The following is a 23,052-nucleotide window of genomic DNA, read 5'->3' as shown; positions in this document are numbered from 1 at the left end:
GAAAATTACGAGTAACACAATAAAAACTAGTAAAAATGTCTTCTGTTCTCCAAAAAGTTACTGATATCTACTTGGATATCTAGATGAACACCACTTCAGTTCCTAAACTTCTCCTCAGTGGCACCCGAACCATACATATGTATCTGTACTACTTGTATACAAAATACTGGCTTGTTACCTGGGCCCTGTGAGATAAAATGTGAAATATTTTTACATGCTACTTTATGAAACGCAAAAAGGTATGTGGCCGGACAGGTACATTTTTTCATTTAATTGGGAAGAAACTACTTTTACCTGTATTTAGACAAAAAATAGTGGTAGTTCAATAGCAATCACACCTCAAAGAAATAAAGAAAAGAATAAAAGTGAAATCCTTGTCATTTTCGATGAGAAGGATCTTATGTGGTACAGCAGTGTTATTTTCCGATGCCTTTCTTAAGCATATTTTATTTGGTTGTTATTTGAGTGATGAAGTTACCCACATGTAGGCATTCCCAGGCTTAGGGGTTAAGGATGTAATGCTTTTCTTTGTAGGGGTATGCTGCTGAACTGGATAACTCTGAGCTATCCCACCTAGTGCCAGCAGCTCTTGAAAACAAAAAAGAAGTCCTGTTTGGTAACCTTCCAGAAATCTACGAGTTTCACAAGAGGTAAGGAATCTCACTCGTAAAAATGGTTTGTACAGGTTCCAGTTTCACTTGTAATTAACAAAGTTCATCTGCATGATTGTAATAGTCTAAAAGTATAAAAAAATGAGCATCTAAGCTAAGGGTTTTCAACCCCCCAGTGCTGGATCACAGCGAGTATTTTACCAGACCGTGGAATGCTGGGGGTGTTCAGCAGGGTTGGTTTATTTAAAAAAAATAGACTGTACATTTCAAAGCCACGCATTATTTGAGACACCTGATGACTGTGTGTATTTTTCACGCCTGGAAAAAAATTGGAACAGTTAAACTCATTAAACTTATTGCATGTATCCTACCGATCGATCTGCTGCCAGTTGGTAACGCCTAATCAAAGTAAATTACATGGTGGAGGACTCACCTTGGACAAGGCCGACCATGTTCTAGAGGGTTCTTGGAGACAGATCAGTCTATTTCATGACCTCCACATCGATATTATATTTCCCATGGTCATTTGATCACAGGTTGTATTGGGTTACAGTCAGCGGCAGAGTCACAAAAAGGCCTCATACGTGACACTAAAGGGTGTCGTATTTGATATCTGCAGCACCTGACACATCCTTGTCACTTTCACATGCATATCTCATTCAAGCTCGATTAAAGTCCAACCCATTATGCTTCAGGTGTGTTTATTGAGTTTCTGCTATGGAATAATTATCTAAGCTAACGCTATACAACATGGAAATGCTCCAGACATCTGACCATGTGATTTAGGTTTATCTTGAATTTTAACCTTTACACCAAAACCTGCATTATCCTCAAAGCACCATACTTCATGTAAATCTGTATAGGGCTCATTTTGTGTTCCGTCTGAATAATATTTAATCCTTTAGTCCTGAAACAGATTGTCATTTTGCTCTTCAATGTATAGCTTAAATATTTATTTATCACTTTTTGTCCTGAATAGTTTTAGTGATATTTAACAATATACAGAAACAGTGCACTTAAAGGCGTTAATTATATATATATACTTATATGATAATGAATTGACATGTAACCTAGTGTTACCCCAGCATACAAATTTTTACAGCTCCAGTAAATATCTTCGCTGCTTTTCATTTATCCATCCATCCATCCATCCATCCATTTTCCAAACCACTTATCCTACTGGGTCGTGGGGGGTCCGGAGCCTATCCCAGAAGCAATGGGCACGAGGCAGGGAACAACCCAGAATGGGGGGCCAGCCCATCGCAGGGCACACTCACACACCATTCACGCACACATACACACCTACTGGCAATTTAGTAACTCCAATTAGCCTCAGCATGTTTTTGGGCTGTGGGGGGGAAACCGGAGTACCTGGAGGAAACCCCACGACGACATGGGGAGAACATGCAAACTCCACACACATGTGACCCAGGCGGAGACTCGAACCCGGGTCCCAGAGGTGTGAGGCAACAGAGCTAACCACTGTACCACCATGCCGCCCCCTATTATTATTATTGTCGTTGTCTTAATAGGACATTTCTGAAAGAGCTTGAAAACTGCATGGAAAATCCGGAAATGGTGGGAACATGTTTTTTGAAACAGGTGAGTGAGTCAGACATGAGAAAAACTGCTTGCCTACAAATAGAGGCTGAGTGGGATGAAGGGTGAAGCTCCATTTGCTTCCATTTGCCTCTTTCTCTAGAAGGAAGACCTGCAGATCTATGAAAAGTACTGTCAAAACAAGCCACGCTCTGAAGCTCTGTGGAGGCAGTGTGGGGATAGCACGTTCTTCCAGGTCACCATTTGCTTTCCTTTGTTGCATCACAGCAATAGCAATGATGATGGTGATAATGATGGTGATGATGGTGATGATGATGTTAATACTCTGGTGATGTGAGTAATGTGGTGGAGATGATAATGGGGATGTGATGGTGATGACAATGTGTTGAAGACAATGGTGATGAAGTGAGGATGATGATGATACTGGTGATAAAGAGTGTGAATGTAACAGAAGTTACATTTAGCTGTCATTGCAGGAATGCCAGAAGAAGCTGGACCATAAGCTTTCGCTGGACGCCTACCTGCTGAAACCCGTGCAGAGAATCACCAAGTACCAACTCATGCTCAAGGCATGTGGATCTACAGTTTTTGTGGTTAAGGTCAAGGCATCCGCTTGCAGTTTGCATAGAGTATATGATAAACAGGAACTGAAATAGCTGAGCAGTTAATACAAAATAATTAGGTTTCTTTTAAAAGCTTCCTTTAAAAAGACATGAAAACATGCTATAAGAGGTTTGAGTGTTGCAATCAGGTTTAAGTGTACTGAATGTGTTCATTATAAAAAATTACTAATTACTAATATAATTACTAATCTGACTAATATTAATTATATAACTAATTCGTTATATAACTAATATTACACATATGTTCAATGTAGCCAAATCCTACAATCTGAATTTGACTATAATAATGTGACTGTAGTAATTTGACTATAGGAAGCTGAGTAATGGATTATTTGGTTAATTTTTTGCGCTCATCATTATGGAGGTATTGTGTATAAATTTGCTTTTGCAGCTCAAAAGCTGATGTATAACATTAACTGTCACAATGCAGTGTTTTACGGTGCAGAAATATATACTGAAATTCCCTTCAGTAAAAAAATTATGTGCAATTAGTCAAAGAACGTATTGAAATGTAATATATATATATAATATACATACACACACACACACACACACACACACACACACACACACACACATTTCACTGCCAGCTCACGTAATTAATACATTTTACTAGTTAAAGTCAATGAGGTATTGATTGGCTATATGAGGTTTGCTAGTGGTCGAGTCAAAAACTACGTGGGAGTATTGGATGGCTGCTGCAAACTCTGGGATGATTTTAGCAGAAGTTTTGAAATGGCTAAGCTAACACATTTTGACAGCCTTAATAACATGGTTTTACACCAGCTTGAAATCATTTTAACAAACATCTCTTTAGCTGCCTAAGGGTGTGTGTGTGTGTGTGTAAGGTCAGCAGTTTTCCTGGTTTACTGAATATATGGCATGTGTTCTACATGAAAGATCATGCACAAATCACACAAGCTGGAAAAGGGCATTTTGCTGTGTGCACATAATGTGAGTAAAGCTTGAGTTCTCTGCTGCCTCAATCAGGAAATGCTCAAGTGCAGTAAAAACTCAGCAGGCACAGCGGAGCTGGAGGAGGCCCTGGCAACGATGCTCGACATCGTCAAGTCGGTCAACGATTCCATGCACCAGATCGCCATCACGGGTTTTGAGGTGCGTGCTAGTGACAAGGTCACACACCGGAGACGGGGAACCGAGAGTCGTGTGAAGAAAGCATTCGCTTTGATGTTTGTTATGGGGTTTTCTGTGCTGATGTGTTTCTGTTATCCTTTTGGGTGTTAGTGAAGCTCAATGTTTAAATATTTAAGTAAGATGTGGCCTTTGATCCCAGGGGAACATCTATGATCTGGGCAAGCTGCTGATGCAGGGCTCCTTCAACGTATGGACGGACCACAAAAAGGGTCACAGCAAGGTGAAGGACCTGGCCCGCTTCAAACCGATGCAGCGGCACCTGTTCCTCTACAACAAGATGCTGCTTTTCTGCAAGAAGCGGGAGGAGACCTCAGAAAGCCATGAGAAATCTCCCTCCTATGGCTTTAAGCACTCACTCAAGGTAAAGCCAGCTTATGACCACATTTTACTGCTGCATATCTGGAGAAGAGCACCTATGATTATTCTAATTTTTATATAAAAAAAACAATGACTGTGCCTTTAAATCACTTTAACTGGGGGTGCCGGTAGAGATCTTGACATACCATAAAGCCTGGTGAGTTAAGCATACCATAATGGGCCGCCAACCCAGACCAACTGAACTGCGTTTCAAATTTGTTAGGGCCCCTATTACTCAAGGGCCCTTGGGATTGTCCTGCATACCCCCCACCCCACCTTTTAAGCTGCTTCTAAACTTATCACTGCACTGCATGTGTCTAGTTTTCAAAACAATGAATTTAACATATATGAAACATAATTGTATGACAACATAATTCACTGTGGCATCTCTGCATTAGTGTGGCTTTGATTCTGCATTTCATTTCAGATGAGTGCCGTTGGAATCACTGAAAATGTCAAAGGTGATATCAGGAAGTTCGAGGTGTGGTATAATGGCCGGGAGGAAGTCTACATAATTCAGGTATGACGTCTGCTGCCAGATGGAAGAGAGTTTCAGATGTAATCTGACTGTACCCCACGAGACTCAAGGGCCTAAAGCGGGGATGGGCAACTATAGTCTTCACTCCATAAAATTTATTAACAGCTATGATGGGCCAGTCAGATTGGTTGAAAGATCAGCCACTTTGATATTAGGCCAGCACATGTAAGGAATAAAAAATTGTACTGCAACCATTTTTAAATGTATTTATTTTGTGATGTAATATATTTAACATTGAATCTTAGAGCTTTCTGTAGCTAGGCTGCAAAACATCTGAAATCAGCATAAAATCAGTCAAATATATAGGCACACATAGGTCTGTACTTTAATAGGAAATCGACATATTGTTTGAAAATCCCGCCAAAACACCGTATACCACAGTATAATGTAAAATGTATACAAAGGAGGAAGGATAAGTGCATCGGGAATTATGCAAAGTACAAAACTAGGTAGCCTTGGGAGGGATCTAATTATGCTGCCATAATACCGGCCAAGCTTACGTCTAACCAAGCGATTTTAAAGAGCACATAATGTAATGCACAACAGAAAACTGAAGCGGTGAAGACAGATAAAGATATTTGTCAGTAACTTTCGGATGGCAATCAACTTAAGAAAGAACAGATTCACGCTGAATTGTCATTTCAGCTGGATAGCTGACTAACGCCTAGTGTTTTACGTTTCTCCCGGTCACTGTTTCCAGGTGCTCCTAGCGGTCAGGCAGCATGATGTGCTATTATTTATTTTAAAAATGTTTTTTTGTTGTTCTTTTATAAAACGTGTATTTAATATCTGTGCAGAGCGAGCAGGCTGGGGGAAAGCGGAGGGGGTTGGATGCGCCCCACAGGCCCCCAGTTACCCATCCCTGGGCTGAAGAATAATAAGCTGAAATTATTATTAATATTATTATTAATATTGTTATTGTTGTCTTAATTTTGGGAAGGATGAGGCAGTTTTTGCTTTGAATCGCCACTCAACCACCACTCACTTCTATGATTGTTTGGCACTTAAATAGCATCTTGTACTAATACATCTGGCCATTGTGGGGCGCTGTTAGCTCATGGGAAGCAGCAGCACAGAGCAGCTGTGCCTCTTATATAATGGAGAAGCAGTCACAGCTGTGTGTCTCTTCCCAGGCATCCTCCGTGGACGTGAAAAACATGTGGGTGTCCGAGATCAGGAAGGTTCTGACAGGGCAGCTTGAGGCATGCCGAGGTACTTCATTTTTAATTCATTTTGTTATCTGCTGCTCATTATTAAAGAGCCACATTTCATTTTAAAAATCTGATGTCAGCAGTAGCATCGTCTATCGGAGCAAGCCAACTCGGAGTTTACACAATATTCCATCCATCATTTCTCCGTGGTTGTGGTGCCGATGGTTTCAGTTGCGGTTAAATTCCCACCTTGACGTTACGACAAACTGCATCATAGACTTCAATAAGAAACATTTTAATCACAACGGTAGATTTTCACCCATCAGACGGGTCTTGAGCCTGATTTCTCCCCTTCCCTGGGTTTTTTTTCTTATAGCCTCAATCATTGCTTGTACACTATGGCTTTTTTTCAACAGAATCATTGCGAAAGAGAGTCAGCTTGACCTTGGATATTTGGTATAAGGAGTGTAAATATACCATGAATCATGTATATTTAGGCATTCAGCAATACAAAATACGGCCTCTGTCACTGCCTAAAAGTGTTATTTATTTATATATATATAAACTATACTCACTGTAAGGTACTGTACTATACTGTAAGGTACTCAAGTTACTACAAGATACTCCAATGGTGAACATACTGTAATTTTTTTGCAAAGAATATAAAGTGTATTTTTAGTTAATGTTAAGTGAGTAACATGCAAATGTAGAAAATCTCAGTGTGTGCAAAAAATTTTGACTGGTAGTGTAAGTATATATCTAAAATTTTATCCATATTGTCTTAAACAAGCCGGCAAATTGCTTCTCTGTTTCTTTATGCTTCATTGCCTCACAGCTATTTCCATAACAAAACCGCCGCGTGTTTTAGGCAGAATTCCCACACTGACACTAGGTCTGAAGTGAAAGTCATCATCCTCAATCTTATTTCCTTGCTCCAATAACATTTTCTCTTCTTGTCAGAGGCCAGTCAGCTGCATCAGAGGATCACAGAGAATGTGCACCCAGCTTCCGCGATGACGCCTGGCACACGGTACGCCGTTTCCCCCCCCCAGCCAGACGTTTTCATTATATGCAGTAATTGAACGGCGAATGTGCAGAGATGCAGGCGGCGATAATGGCATTTTGCTGGCTGTCCATTCCTCAGAAACATGAGAAAAGCCGCCCTCAAGCAGTCCGATTCCTCCAGCTCGGAGGCAGGGTTCAGAAGTAGCAATCCCACTCCTACAATGAGACAGAAGCGAGGTAAGATATCCTCAAATCTGCCCCGAATGTTGCTTACTGTTTATCACAGGATGGACGTGCAGTTATCGCTCAGTTGATATTAATGTCTACCATGCGGTTTCCAGGCTCACGACTCAGACACAGGGTTAAATATTCTGTTTTGCTGGTTCATATTTCCCTAGGACATTACTGACCTGTAGCATTTGGGGTACTGTGGCCCTCTGAGCCACTCACCTTGCAGAGGGCTTGATAATGACCATGGTTTTACAGAAGATGTGACAGGTGTTAATTAATGATAGGATAGCACTGCCTGGGGGAGCCTGACTTAGATCAGGCTGCACCTTGGCCAGCGTGGCAGGACTTTCATAATCAGCCGTCACGTACTGTATGGCTCGCAGACACTCAGCTGACAGTGAGTTGCCCATGCAAGCTTTGCCAGAGATCTTTTGTTCAGCGGTGAGACATTCAGACTACATAACAACGTCGCCACTGCAATGCACTTCAATTATGATCACATTCCGACTTTTTGGTCATTGAGTTGCCTTCCCTGAATACAAATACAGCAGCAATGGCTGATTCCCCATCACTTGTAACTGTCCCGAGGATTGGTTAAATGGATTGTGCGCAATATTGGGCTCTCCTGCAAAACTGGGGGTGTCGCCTGGTTCTGTCTGAAACCAAATGTACATGAAAGAGCAACCTCATGACTCCCCCACCCCCAATCCTAATACAGCAGAAAGGTGAAATTGTTCATTGGAAGAGAAGTGATTTACAGTAGATATTTTGTTCATTTGTTGGTAGCACATTGATGTTACAGATTATAAAGTTAAAACCAGAGCTTTTGATAACACTTTACTTAAGGTACAAGTACTGTAGTAGTACACTCTTACTTAATGTATTAATTAACCAGAAACTACGTGTTCATCATGCACTGATCACATGTTTGTTGATCATTAATCAATCATAATGGTTCATGTATATCATGCAGTTACTATGTTAGTTCATGATTTGTATTTGAGTAGTAACTGAGTAACTAAGTTCCTTGTGCCCCCTCAAGTAAAGTGTTACCAAGCATTTTCCTGGTAAATAGTTGGATGTCCTTGGCATACGCCTTTCATTTTTCCACTCTGAAACTTCCGGTATGAGCAAACTATAATTTTCCAAAACGAAGTTGTGACTAGGCCATACATGACAGATAGGCCATACACAGCATGTACAGTGCTTATGTCCATCTGTCTTCTAACTGTTTATCCTGGGCAGAGTCACAAGGGAACCTGGATCCTATTCCAGGGAGCGTAGGGCAGTGTTTCCCAGCCCGGTCCTTAGGGACCTTCAGACGGTCTTCATTTTTGCTCCCTCCCAGCTCCTTGCCAGAGAGTCCTACTGGGAGCTGCAAGGCAGCAAAAACATGGACCGTCGAAGAATCCCTGAGGAATGGGATTGGGAAATATTGGCATAGGGCATGAAGCAAGGTGCACTCTAAACAGGATGCCAGAGAAGGCTAATAGTGTACATTTACTTGGTAGAAGCATATTCTGTTTCTCTTAGTGCCATGAGTCGTTCTGAGTTGCTAAAGCCCCAACATAGCACAGCAAGGTTTATGAAATGGCTGCAGCTCAGTCAAATTTCAGAGGACCTGCTGTTTTGCTGCCCTTTTCCAGTGACTTCACTGGTTTTCAATCAGATTGAAGGCAGGCCTCTGCCTGGGCCACTGCACTCAGTTTACCTTTTTGTCCTTTATCCTCTTCACCGTTGTTTTTCTGCTTTGAGTCATTATTGTGCTGAAAGGTAAACACTTTCTCCAATTTCAGTTGTCTGGCAGAGGTCACAAGGGTTTGTTTAAGAAGCTGTCACCTAGGTTCCCTTCTAGCGCTTTCTTCAAGTGCTCCAGCGCCCCCACAAAAGGAATGCCCTCATTAAATAATGCCAAGGCCACCTTGCTTACAATAGGGTTGGTGTTCTTTTAGAAATGCCTGTGTTTGAGTTATGATTGCATAATATTTTGCAGTGAGACCAAGAAATTCTTGTTTCAACAAATCACAAGACCTCTTTTTTCATACTGATCGAGTACACATTTTATCTTTTTTCTTGCATAGCTTACACAAGCCTCGCTCTTGAAATCCAAATCATTTTCATATAGCAGAAGGCTAATGTCTTTCAGTGACCAGTTCTTCTTCACTATTCACCTCACTTATTTTGTTAAATTTCTCACAAATGTGCCACACTGTCTATGAGTGAGTCTAACAACAAGAATGAATATGATTATGATGCCTGTAGAGCTCTTGCAAAAGCAGTGGTGGTAAACTTTACACTGATTTTTTTTTTTTTAACACATACTAGATAATCTTGAAAAGGAACAATCATGGGGCGGCATGGTGGTGCAGTGGTTAGCACTGTTGCCTCACACCTCTGGGACCCGGGTTCGAGTCTCCGCCTGGGTCACATGTGTGCGGAGTTTGCATGTTCTCCCCATGTCGTCGTGGGGTTTCCTCCGGGTACTCTGGTTTCCCCCCACGGTCCAAAAACATATCGAGGCTAATTGGAGTTGCTAAATTGCCCCTAGGTGTGCATGTGTGAGTGAATGGTGTGTGAGTGTGCCCTGCGATGGGCTGGCCCCCCATCCTGGGTTCTTCCCTGCCTCGTGCCCATTGCTTCTGGGATAGGCTCCGGACCCCCTGCGACCCAGTAGGATAGGCAGTTTGGAAAATGGATGGATGGAGGAACAAGTTTTTTTGGCTAAGTTTTTTTTATTCTTTTATCAGAACTTACTGATTATCTCCTTCTGTTGAATCCTATTCCCTCTGCTTGGCTGGACAAAATTTCATAATACCAGAACTGTATCGCTAAATAACTTTCCATGTGCCATGGTATAATGTGTGGACGGTTTAACGATATAAAAAATTAAATACCGCCCAAGCATGATCTCAAATGTTGATATTAATATGGCACATCGACTTAGTTCCTCCCATGTAACCCCTGTGATTTTACTTCATGCTGAAATGTACATGTTTGAAAAAAGAATATGCCTGCAGCTTCATCGGTGGTCTCTCTGACTACTTTACACGTGGTTTCACACCCTGTTTAGTGGGAGGACCTGACCTTGACAAGGTCATGTTGATTCCAGATGCCTGTGCCCTTTTTAATGATGGTCCAAGTGTCATAAAAATATTGTGAGCGGTTGAAATGAACATGTACTCATCAAGTGATCTGCGCCCTTCCACAACAGTATGACAGGGATCTTATGAAAGTTTCTCATTGCCTACTGTTGAGACTGCATCATATTTCTTTATTCCAAACTAATCACAAGGATTATACCTGGTGAAGGAAAACTAGCCACTTATGTCATCTGGAGTTTAGTTGGTCATATCTAAGTTTATTAACAGGGGATATTTTTGAGGATGACAATATAGGTCTATTAATATATATATATACACATACATTTTTTTGTGTGTTGGCTTTTAATACTCCCATGAGTTTTTCTATTTCCTTGAGTAAATCAGAGCAACAATAATCTCAAATGTCACAAGTTTAAATTTCAGACTGCACATGTAACTTACTGAATTATAGAGATGCTGAGTTATGGAGGCTGCGACAGATGGTCTGTATGCACTATACTTTGCAGGGCTACTGACTATTTTACCAGGTCCAGACTTACATTCAGTGAAGAGGCTATTGACCTTCATGAAAGCCACACAAATGCTGTAGCCTTCCAGCATCACTAATAAGAGCTTCTTATCAAATAGGGTTAATGGAATGTTCTAAATTGTTTTGCTGGTAACAGCATATCTTTTATCACTGACAATTAAAACAATTAAATCAGATTACTCTGAAATAAAAACAGATCCGTAACCTCCTTGGAGTTACTTTGTGTAATAGAAATTAATTATTGCACCATTGGTTTTTAAAAAAACAAAAGTCTCCTTTTTTGTGAAGAAAATCCGTCACGTAATCTTAAAGTTAGCAGTGGCAATAATTTAAGCTTTTTTGACAGTTGCCCCAATTGCAGTACAGGAGAGTGACTGCCCGGAGGCATTTAGCTAAGATATCATTTTATTTTCCATGACAGTATTAAATATATTCATTCTTTTATTTCACTTTTCATAGAGAATAATACAGTGATTGGAACACTTTTACAGGAAAGGGGGAAAAGTTAGTACTAGAGGTCTGACACAAACATATTTTCGTGTGCCTCTGATATGCTTAATTGAAGCTTTCGTTTAGGTAATAACCTCACTTGATGTCTGGGGTGTAGCTGGAAATTCTCCGCCCATTGACAATATGCCGCCATGGGCCCCCCTACCCAAATGTTATGTTATTTATATATATATATACCCCAATGAAGTGCTGCCCCCCCTGAATCTGTCAGGGTATTATGCCCCTTGGCCTCTGTATGGTGTTCTGTGTACAAACTGAAATAAAAAATCTTGAAAAAGTGACCTTAGATTCATTATATGGCTGTGTAACGTACTGAAGTTCCATTGGCAACCTATTAACATATTAAGGCAGATATGTTTACTTTTTGCAAACAGTTTCTCCTGTCAATGAGGTAACCTCGTCTTTGATTGTGCACACTTGCAATGTCCAGAGCTTTTGTTCCACATGCTGTAGACAGGTCCCGGAGATGCTGCCCATTTTGTCCTTTGCCATCTTAAATACGCTTTTTTTAATGGTAACTAGTACAAGCATGGTAAAGAACCAAAAGCCCAACTAGAGCGCACAGTGTTCGAGGTTTTATAATGAGGTCAAGACCCATAACGCTGACCTCAAAAGATGGTTCCCGTCCTAGCCCACCGAGGCTCCCCCAGCCACCTGTTCTACATATTTTCGGCAACTGTTATAAGCTATGTTCAGAGAGTCTGTCTGAACCTTTGCCACCAACACACATTCCCCGGCCCAGATGAGCAAAACGACATATCTGTTTATTAAAGAACAGCCAAAGAAGCTATCTGTCTGCGAGGTCAGGGAAGGAAATAAAACTTCTGAGGTGTGTTGCGTCATCTTGGTCAAAATTCATCTTTACCCTTATCTGTTAGGAAGCAGAATATGTTCAACGGATTCCGGGTATAATCAATAAGTTCTTATCCACTTGATCACAGTCATGTGGGAACCATTAGGCTGAAAGCAGGACATCAGCATGTTGCAGTCACATAGTCACTGACGAAGGGCCTGAGGACATGCGGTCTTTGGGTCACGGGTGTCTCTATGCAAACAGGATGAACATGCAGACGTCACACGGCACAGTGAACACGGTGTCTAACATACCTTGAGATGTTTAGGTGGGATACAGTAGGTGTCGTTCAGAAATGCCCCAGGCACAACATAGCTTTACAATATTACATAGCTTGAATTTCTGTTAATGATGCGAGATTTCATTATAATTATGCTTATTACTTCTGACATTGATTGCATGTGAGAAATGGGATGAGGAATATATTGAGTTACTGCATAGTATGAACTATAGCAAACATCATGTTTAAAGAGATACAGAGAATATTTATATTTGTGAAGTAAAGAGATAAAGAATTGTCGACATTCAGTTGCAAAAAGATCTAAACGAATATTTTAAAAAAGAAACCAAGTCCTGTAGGTAGTAATATACAAAGCTGCCAGCAGGGGGAGGTATGGGAGCATGATGGTGCTCCTTGAATTCTTACTGTTTGTGGGAGGAGGAATGAAGTCTTGAGTGTTTCTCAGGTATCATCACTTGCAGCTGACTGGCAGCTGTGACTCACCTTACTGTCCCTTCTGCCTCCTTTATAAGAAATCATCTGCACTGCTCTTGCTATCCTGATGAGGGCACCTCGCTCACAGCACACAGGAGGCCGAATTGATGCATGCTTTTCCTAAAACCAAGCCTGAAAGGACATGCGTGATTTCATGCATCCCATCTGCATTTAAGATGCCGTCTACACCTAAGAAGGCACAGGGTGCATTAAATTTGGGCTGTCATTAAACGCCATTATACCTTGAAGTATCTAATAATTAACTATTAATAACTAATAAACTAATAATTTTCCAGTTCTGTTGGAAGTTTTTTTCTATATATATATATATATATATATATATATATATATATATATATATATATATATATATATATTAAAAAAGAAAAAAAACATGCGAGTTCTTCTAGGCTTGGCTTTGGAAGTGGCTCTTGGAGAAACTCCGGCTTGCTGGCTTAACCCTCTTCCTGCCTTTTCCTCCACCTCTCCCTTTCCCTCCTTAGCTGATGCTACTAGCAGCCATAACGCAGAGCGGGCCGCACTGGCTAAAAAACGGTTCACATTGCAGGGTCTGTCCAACCGCAGGTCTCTACCCCAAGGTAAAACCTAGCTGGCCCTCTCTTTGTGACTGGTGATAACATCGTTATCTTCATTGTCATGGCTGCATCTCATCCCATTTCTTCCCTCGCTGCATCTGACATCCAGCCATCTCAAAATGAGTGTCGTGCAAGGCATTTTCCACCTCTCATCAAGTGCTGACTTTGAACGCACAATACCAGACCAAAGTAAAAATGCACTGTGATTCAGCAAGCTTCGATGTAAGAATATGTCAAGGCTATTATATAAACAATGGGAGCAACGCTATTTCTCTGAGTGATCTACTGAAGTGACACTCATCTTTGAACACTGGTGGTTAATCATCACTTTTATCACGGTTGAATTTTGCTCATTGATAGCTCATCTGATATCTGTTAGTTTATAAACCTCCTCCACACAGCATTCCAGTACCATGTCATCAGCCCAGATGTTTTCTTGACTATGTGTTTTTTGAAAGCTCTCAAACTGTAATTTGTGACATGGTGTCCCTGCATTCATTCTAAGTAGCGCAACATAGTCATGTGGGATATTGACAACTTGAGTTTAACAAGGTATTCTTTGGTCACAGAAAACATAGTGAAATGTTCCAGTGTAATGGTGGACTGTAATATGGATTTATCCCAAACAAAGCAAGATATAATCATAGCTATTGCGTATATCTATTGGACATTTAATATTTTTGCTGGATTTTGTAACATGTATTGAGTGATGAATGTTAAGGGAAACACATACTTCTGGCAATCATTTCATGAGTTCGATGGATCAACTATTACCAGTAATTGAACAATTCATTGAGGAAACTGCTGCAGTTGAACGATTAATGAATAAATGCTTTGTAATAGAGGGTCTATTGAACTTTTGGTGATGGAGGACTGAAATGCATACACGAAGTCAAGTAAAAATCTTGGCTGTATTTATCAAAAATTCTCATCAATATCAAAATTGGTTGTCAGGATGTTCAAAAACTTACATTACAGGTGTGCATTAAATTTGGGCTGCCACTAAACGCCCATTTCTCAGAGTTATGCAGCATACCTGGTATTATTTTGTAGTAGCTCATAGGCTGAGAGGTTAAGTTCAAGGGCACCATCAAGAGGTGGGACAGGAGTGGACACGGGCACTCTGATACAATCGATGGTCCCCCAGTGCCCCCCTGAAGTGACTACAAAATGACTACATGTAAAATAAATTAACTGTAAAATAAGAAACCAAAATATATCAGTATGTGATTCCTTAACTCTCGCATTGACTAGAATTTCTGAAATTCAGTTGTGGTTTTCGGTTTTGGTGTGCCAAGATTTTCAGTGGTCCCATCTGGCCACCCCTACAAATAAATTCTAAGGGTGCCACTGGTTAAGTTATCATCTCCATCATCTCCATCAGGGGTGCCACTGGTTAAGTTAGCATCTCCATCATCTCCATCAGGGGTGCCACTGGTTAAGTTAGCATCTCCATCAGGGGTGTCACTGGTTAAGTTAACATCTCCCTCATTGTCGGTTTCCTGCAAGAGATGACAAGAGAGCACTTCCTCTGGTATGGCTCCTTGTGGTTTGCTTGGAAAATAAGACAACTGGGCATGTGATAAGATTTACAAGCGAATATCACACTTTACAAAATCAGTTTCTTCAAAAGACATGTTAGCCAAAATAAATGTATGTTTTGGACTGGGGGTGTTTGTGCCACTGCAACTCATCTCATATACGTATAACATTGACTAATTACTAACTCTACCCTGCTTTTACTTTAGAACCTCAAGCTAAGGAGGTCGATGTGACACGTCGCTTCTCTTTAGCTTCCTCTATCAGTGCCTCTGCTACTAGGCGCACAAAAGGTACCTGATTGCCTGCAACTCGACCCCTTTCTTCTTTTAGACACCTTCCTTTTTTAGTTTCTAAGACATAAATGGTTTGTTAAAAGGAAAAAAAAGGTTTCGCAAATTTTTTTAGATCTGTTCTCCATCAAAGCAAACCACATTTAACACCTTTTAAAAATTCATTAAATGGAAACGATGGAAAAAAAATCTTTCTACAATCGGAAAAAAATGACCATGGAATGTAACAGTAAATACCTTCGTTGAAGAACGAACGGTGAATTTTGATGAGCTGACATTTGGAATGCACGATGACATTCACAGCCAAATTGCATGTGCAGTTGCTGGAATTTTAATGAGAATCACTTTATTTAAATGCTTTATTGTTTTCCTTGAGCTCTCTCATCCTGTCAAACATTTCAGTAACTTGTAAGAAATAATGGCAAATTACTAGTGCGTTCTTAAGTATTTTCAATTAAAATGTTCACTAACCTAACATAACCCATTCTTCAATTTTCCCCACTTTTTTACATGGATGCATTACTTCACGCAGGTTCACTCTCTGGTAACCTTAAATCCAAGAGACATGAAATTAAGAGTGATCCCACACCACTAGGATATGAAGGTATATATACTGTACTTCTTGGCCATGTTTGCATGATCGTGTCCTTGTGATTAATGGTGGAATCTGGGCAATGGTATGTTTTTATATTTTACTATGTCATGCATGACGTAAGTATATATTGGATATGCGCAAGTTGAAAGTGGTTTTATATCTCCTGATTAAACTCGCACAATGTGGCAGAAGTGGGCATGCTTCTATTTTCTGTGGATCTGTGTGCTTTTGCCAGAATTTTAAATTTAACTTAACAGTTGTCAGCAAAGTGAGTCATTTATTTTTCCTCTTAGACACTTTAAAGGGGGCAATCGCAGTGGAAAGCAAACGTAATAGTGCTGCAGATTCGAATTCAGGGGTACCTAGATCTACTTCTCAAACAGGTAATCGGAGACAGAAACAGCAAATGTGTTCCTTTTGTTCCCTTGGGGGTGAGGGTTCTCATCGTCGAGTCTTATTTTTGTAGTATGCCGTACATCCTGGGGTTGACTGATGAACTCATTCATTCACTTTACCTGTGCCTTGTTACCAGTCCTATATGACTGAGCAGAGGTGGAAAGTTCAGGTCCAGAGAGTACAAATCCAGACCAAGGTTTTGTTTCAACCAACAACCTGAATATAGAGTCACAATCAAAGATAACTTAACTGGGTGGTTGAAACAAAATCTTGGTCTGGATTTTTAGTTCCTGGACCTGAACTTTCCACCTCTGAGACTGAGTTGCATTTTTTCTTGGCCCCAGAAAATACTCCCAGACCCTGAGCCTGATCCCCTTTCATACCCAAGATGTGAAACTGAAACAGCTGTCTTCTATTTTTGTCCTGCCCCCCCCCCCCCCCCCATCTGCATTCTTTGTGAAACCCACCTCCACTCTTTATTTATTCCTGCATCATGTGATTCTCATCATTGTCGAAGCAAGTTCTACATACAGTATGCTTCTGTAGTATATGCTCCAAAAATTACCTTTACGGTCATGTAAACAAACATAACAATTAAGAATGTCTACCTGTTGCAGGCAAGGATCTTTAATTTATTTTTTTTACTAAGACAAACTTTACAGGTGTTGCTGTGATTGTTTTAGGGTGGAATCATAGGTGTTTACCCTCAATGGACACTGAAGACTTTGAAACCATTCTTTCTAGTGCTGAGGAGCTTTCAAACTCCTCAGAGCCAGAGGAGGAATCTCATAATAAAAATGTAAGTTCTCTTAAATAAAACCTGACAGGTATATTCACCATTTTTCTGCCTTCATCTCATTTAGTCACCAAAATCCCCTTGAAAAGACTTTCCTGTTAATTATTTCACACCACTGCTGGTCCCAGTTAATACAGAGTGACTACTTGACATTTAAAAGACTTAAGCTGGCATGGGTGTGCTGAGCAATTCATGGGACAGGATTTTGTCTTTAATTATAATCACTTTGATATATGAGAGAGCCTAGAATCAGTTTTAATGGAAGTGCAACCCTAGGAATCCACAACATTAGTGGTGGAGATGGATGATTTTAGATCTCAAGGGAGGGAAAACAGAGCAGGGCCTCTTCGTCTTTCACCCACTCCGTGCTGTACTCTCCTCCCTTTTTCCTACCTGTTAGGGGGATCGGGATCAGTTTCCAGTTCAGCTGACGTATGATGAGAAAAGAGCGCCAGATCTATCTATGGAGTCGGGAGATTTAGAGCATTTTCTAGAAGAAGCTGAAAATGGGCATTGGTGAGTAATGGCAAGACGGACTCATTCATTCCAGCTTTGTACAGGCCACACATCCTATTCACTAAGCTGTATAAAAACACAGGCCTCAGGGATTCGCCAGCGAAGAAGGATGGCACATTCAGCTTTTATTCGTCGCACTGAGCACACTGGCTGTCTACACAGCTTTATGACACATTTCCAAGCTGATGATACATAAAGAAAGCAAACTTTTTACAACATACTTTTTTTTTCCCCCCAAAATCATTGTGAGCCACATTCTTTTGATGAAAATACAAGATATATGCTGTACTGTTCCCATACTTTACAGTTTGTCTGACTATCTAATTAGAATGCTGGTAAGAAAAAAAATAGAATTATTGATTTTCTTTTTAAAAATTATATTTATGGTGAGTATGATATACATTGTGCCTATAATGCACTTTATATATTGTAAAAATTTGTCAAAACCGGTTTATATCGACTGCAATTTCAAATACATTTTCCACAAAGGGCTGGATTGTTACTATATATAATAATATGATGTATGCTGTGAAAACAAGTGACCTGCTTTAAGCAGTGGGGAAAGACTGCCTAAAGTTCTATGCTGAGCCCTTTCCCAAGATACAGGAAAGCTTTTGTTCAGGCGTGCTTATTTGATTATTTTCAAGTGACAGAGTGCCCAATAAACAAGCCCAACCAGCAATAAGTGAACAGTAAAAAAAAACTAACGACAATAACTATATTGATATTCCTTGCAAGAAAATGGGGACTTCCAATTCCATACAGCTTCAGAAAAAAGGTACCAATTTGTACCTTTGAGAGTACAATTAGTTGTCACTGGTGCTGTACCCTAATGGATCTTCCACATGTACCCTACTGTAGCTGTAGGTAAATATACCTTTTAGTCTAATTTAAAGTACAGAAATATACTCAGGAATGTTTTTGTACCATTGGTGGAACAATAATGTTCTTTGTACCTTTGCAAAACTATAGCAAGGCTGTACCCTTTTTTCTGACAGTGTAATATCATGTAAATTATCATTTGGTTTGGCTACTGAAGTGCAAAATGAGGCAAATGCATGTCATATGATTGAACTCATTTGGAATTTATTCTGCATGCTATTTATTTACCGAGGACATGTAGAAAAGGTATTCTAGAGAGTTGTTTTTATTGCACGGTTACAGGCCCATTTTCAAAGGAGTTGGGACACTGTGTAAAATGTAAAGAAAAACAGAATGCATTGATTCACAAATCGTATAAACCCATATTTAGTTGAAAATAGAACAAAGACAATAAATCAACTGCTGAAACTGAGAAAGTGTTGTTTTAGAACACATATATGCTCAATTTGAGCTTGATGCCAGCAACACGTTTCAAAAAGTCAGGGGCATGTTGACCAGTGTGTTGCATTACCTCTTCTTTTAACAACACTCTGTAAATGTTTGGGAAGACCTGTTGCTGGAGTTTTGAAAGTTGTCCCACTCTTGCCTGATAGAGGATTTTTAACTGCTCAGCAGTTCAGGGTCTCCTTTGTCATAGTTTTTGTTCATGATGCTCTAAATGTTTTCAGTGGGTGACAGGTCTGGACTGCAGGCACCCAGACTCTTCTACTACGGAGCCATGCCCAATACACGCAATATGTGGTTTGGCATTGTCTTACTAAAATGTACAAGGCCTTCTCCGAAAAAGATGTTGTCTGGATGATTGCTATGCTGCTCCAAAACCTGTACTGTATATATTGTTCAGCGTTAATGGTGCCTTCCCAGATGTGCAAGCTACCCAAGCCATGGGCACTAATGCACCCCCATACCATCACGGATGCTGGCTTTTGAACTGTCCGCTGATAACAAGCTGGATGGTCCCTCTCCTCTTTAGCCCAGAGGACGCAGCATCCGTGATTTCCAACATGAATTTGAAATTTTCATTCGGCAGACCACAGGACAGTTTTCCGTTTTGCCTCAGTCCGTCATAAATGAGCTCGACAGCGTTTCTGGATTGTGTTTAGGTTGGTTTCTTCTTCGCATTGTAGAGTTTCATCCTGCATCTGTGGATGCAGCAACATACAATGGTGTTCAGGAAGCATTCCTGAATCCATGCAATGATTTCCACTATAGAATTGTGTCTGTTTTTAATGCAGTGCTGCCTGAGGTTTTTGGCCTTGTCCCTTGTGGACAGAGATTTCTCCAGATTCTCTGAATCTTTTAATGATATTATGTACCGTAGATGATGAAATTCCCAAATTCTTTGTAATATTAGGTTGATGAACATTATTATTAAATTCTTGCACTATTTGCCCACACAGTCTTTCACAGAGTAATAAACTTCTCCCCATCTTCACTGCACTGGGGGGCTCTTTTTATACCCAATCATCTTACTGACCTGTTGCTGATTTACTTAATTAGTTATGAGATATTCAATCAAATGTTTTGTTTTAGCATTACACAACTTTTCCAGTCTTTTGTTGCCCCTGGTCCAACGTTTTTTTTTTTAAACGTTTATTGCATCAAATTCAAACTGAACATACACTCGTATATGTCACAAAACAGTAAAATTTCTCTGTTTCAACATTCTTTGTTCTATTTTCAATTAAAATGGGTTTATATGATTTGCAAATCACTGCATTGTTTCTATTTATACAGTATGACAACTTTTTTGAAAATGGGGTTGTATTTATTTAGGTGTTTTTTTCATTTATCATTGATTTTAAGTTTTTAAATTGCATGCTTTGACCAGTTTCAATTCACAACATTTGTATTCTGATTCAACTAAAATCCAAATAATACTTTTATGGTGATTGTATGGGATAAAAATTAAGGCAGAACAATTATATATTAATATACTTGTGATACTTATACTAGTGATACTTTATTAATCCCTGTGAGGAAATTCTCTTCTCTCCTACCTCATCATCTCATCTCCATGACACAAAGACACATATGTAAGTGAGAGCAGTTGTGTCCAGGATTTGAGAAGATCGCTGATGTTAGAAATGATGATCATGAATTTAAGAGAGAGAGTCTTACGGTCTTGTAATGTCTTCCCAGAAGGTCTGCATTCTGATCTATAGCCATGTAGTGCTGTCATGAACGTACACATTCATATTTTCATGTCTTCCTAATAAAGAATTAATAACTGGTTGTCTGGATCACAGTCAGCAGAAGTTCATATTCACAGTCACTTCTGCTAACTGCTAATTTTTCCATTGTAGACAACAAAAACTGCCACAAGGTGGTCATATTGTATTAGAATCATACAGCTTTTTGAGAGCTGAAAAGGAACAAATTTAACACAGTTTCCCCAGAACATTACTAATTGTTGTTTGTGAACATCATTTTACCTTAGAGCTGTTGTACCTTTATAACACTGAATGAAACAGATTGAAAAGCATCATTTGAGTCCTGCAGCTGTCCCATTGCTTGTGTTGTATTCTGCCCTCTGGTAATGCATTCTTTCACTACAGTGACCAAAATATTTTCCCCGTGCTGTCAGTAATTAAAAGTTGGTACTAGCTGGGAGTCATGACAATGTTTGAGTAACGGATCTTCCATTCCACTGCGTTTCAGATATCCTCAATAATTTATTAACATCAACGTTGACATAGGAGAACGCATCCAGGGACTGGAAAAAATAACATTACGGACATATTTATACATCTGCTTATGACTGTATTATGGCATGCACTTGGAGATTATATGAGATGCCTTCCATTCTGACCTCCGGTGTGGAAGGTCAGCGTCACACGACCCCTCCTGAGGTTGTGCATCGGGCCACTCTCTGATCTGAGCTGCTGCAGTGTGAGTGATTCCTCCAAACTCTGCTTGAACTCCTGGCGTGAGCAGAGCACACTAGGCTACTGCATCCCCTAGGAAACAACCAATGAACCGAACTGGTGCTTTATGCTTTCACAAGCAATGTCGCCGTGCCTTTGCCACGCAAGCCCCCGGTTGAAATGCACTCATCAACGTCAGACGGAATATACTGTAATTACACAGGATGAAGGCATTGTTAAAAGTGAAGAAAGCACATGTCTGTTTCAGCAGAACTGATGCATGGAAAGGCTCAACATTGTTCTGAAACTGCTGTCACGCTCTTTCCTAGTAGTGTGTTTCAAGGTTTCTAAGTCTTTGAACATGCAGAGGTTTGAACGTGTCTTTAAACAATGATTATGGCACATAATAAATATTATTCAATAATCAAGATACTGTATTACATTGATATGCATATATTGTCTGATAACGGTTAAAGAATACATGTATTCAAGTTCAATGTTCAAAGACATACTGTTCATCCCATGTTTAATAACAAAAAAAAATCACTGGTTACCTTTTTTAATAGTGGGCATTTACTTTAAATGTACCTTGTCTTTTTGTATGCTGTATTTTATAATGAATGTTCTCTTAAAAAAGAAAAGACATTTTCCTTAAGGCATGATAAAGACGAACACCACAGTAAGAAATTACTATTCATATTAAAAATCGCTGCAGGTATACTTATTACCACAGGATGCCAGGACACAGACAAAACAATTACTTGAATTTGTTGCTCAATCTTGCTCTTGTTCCGCAAACGATGTTTCTGTGATTTACTTTTGATATTTTGGTGGAATGTAAGTTTTCCTTATCGCAACAAATGATGATAGATTGTAATGCACACATGAAAACGGTTATGTAAATGATTTTTGAGAACTTGATTTCAAATTCATATTGAGGAAGAGTGCAGTCTACTTTGTTTCATTAGATCTTTTACCTGGTCTATCATTATAAGTGTAAGTAAAATTGCAGTGTACCTAATACCAGACCACTTGTGCCAAAAATTTCCCAGTGGGCTGAAAGTATACTACCCCAATTTCATCAATTGCTCCATATTTAATTTAATAACTGGCATTCATGTATACCTACAATTCCATAGAAGTCAGAAAATAAATGTACAACTCATTCAGATTTCATACTATTCTGGGAGTCAAATTGCATATATTACTGAAGTAAAATTTTAAAAGCACAGGTCAAAGTAGACCCACCGTATATTCAGCCCTCCTTGAACTTTGTCTCAGACTGTTTAGACTGATTTTTAACGAAAACACATTGAAATAAAAACATGTCAATTATTTTTTTCCTGTACATTTTGAAACATGCAAGGAAATACATGTTTTATTAATACCAGTGTTTACGTCTCCTTTTGTCAGTAACCGCTGAGGTTTTAATCATGTTAACCCAAGGCTACCCACCGGTATTGATAAAAACGAAAGGGGAAATCAATTCAATGTTGAACTTATAAAACAATGTCTTAGTTCTTTATCGGTATTCTAATAATAATATTAAAGTCTATTATTTGTGCCTTGTCCAGATATATCTATGGCAGCATCCGATATTTTTCTAAACCAGTAAAGATACAGCTGAGATCAT

At 39.7% G+C, this 23,052-nt stretch overlaps 1 protein-coding gene across 7 annotated transcripts in view; it reads left to right on the top strand.

Annotated features, from left to right (window-relative positions):
• Window positions 1-22,806, top strand: part of mcf2l2 (MCF.2 cell line derived transforming sequence-like 2) — a 61,714-nt gene extending 38,908 nt beyond the window's left edge. For 4 of the 7 annotated variants that reach the window (XM_048976752.1, XM_048976753.1, XM_048976750.1 and 1 more), the window contains exons 17-32: window positions 535-650; window positions 2,144-2,213; window positions 2,314-2,406; window positions 2,648-2,740; window positions 3,785-3,910; window positions 4,089-4,310; window positions 4,734-4,826; window positions 5,978-6,056; window positions 6,956-7,025; window positions 7,140-7,237; window positions 13,443-13,538; window positions 15,284-15,367; window positions 15,900-15,971; window positions 16,256-16,345; window positions 17,042-17,157; window positions 17,555-17,674. In XM_048976752.1, coding sequence (XP_048832709.1) covers window positions 535-650; window positions 2,144-2,213; window positions 2,314-2,406; window positions 2,648-2,740; window positions 3,785-3,910; window positions 4,089-4,310; window positions 4,734-4,826; window positions 5,978-6,056; window positions 6,956-7,025; window positions 7,140-7,237; window positions 13,443-13,538; window positions 15,284-15,367; window positions 15,900-15,971; window positions 16,256-16,345; window positions 17,042-17,157; window positions 17,555-17,674 — 1,638 coding nt within the window. Of the gene's footprint in view, window positions 1-534; window positions 651-2,143; window positions 2,214-2,313; window positions 2,407-2,647; window positions 2,741-3,784; window positions 3,911-4,088; window positions 4,311-4,733; window positions 4,827-5,977; window positions 6,057-6,955; window positions 7,026-7,139; window positions 7,238-13,442; window positions 13,539-15,283; window positions 15,368-15,899; window positions 15,972-16,255; window positions 16,346-17,041; window positions 17,158-17,554; window positions 17,675-21,213 lie in introns of those variants that run through there. The other 3 variants (XM_048976749.1, XM_048976751.1, XM_048976754.1) reach the window with 3 other exon arrangements.
• Window positions 22,807-23,052: the final 246 nt, after the last annotated feature.

The sequence above is a fragment of the Brienomyrus brachyistius genome, chromosome 15, assembly GCF_023856365.1.
Source record: "Brienomyrus brachyistius isolate T26 chromosome 15, BBRACH_0.4, whole genome shotgun sequence".
NCBI classification, from domain to species: Eukaryota; Metazoa; Chordata; class Actinopteri; order Osteoglossiformes; family Mormyridae; genus Brienomyrus; species Brienomyrus brachyistius.
This window is presented reverse-complemented; position numbering and strand designations above follow the sequence as displayed.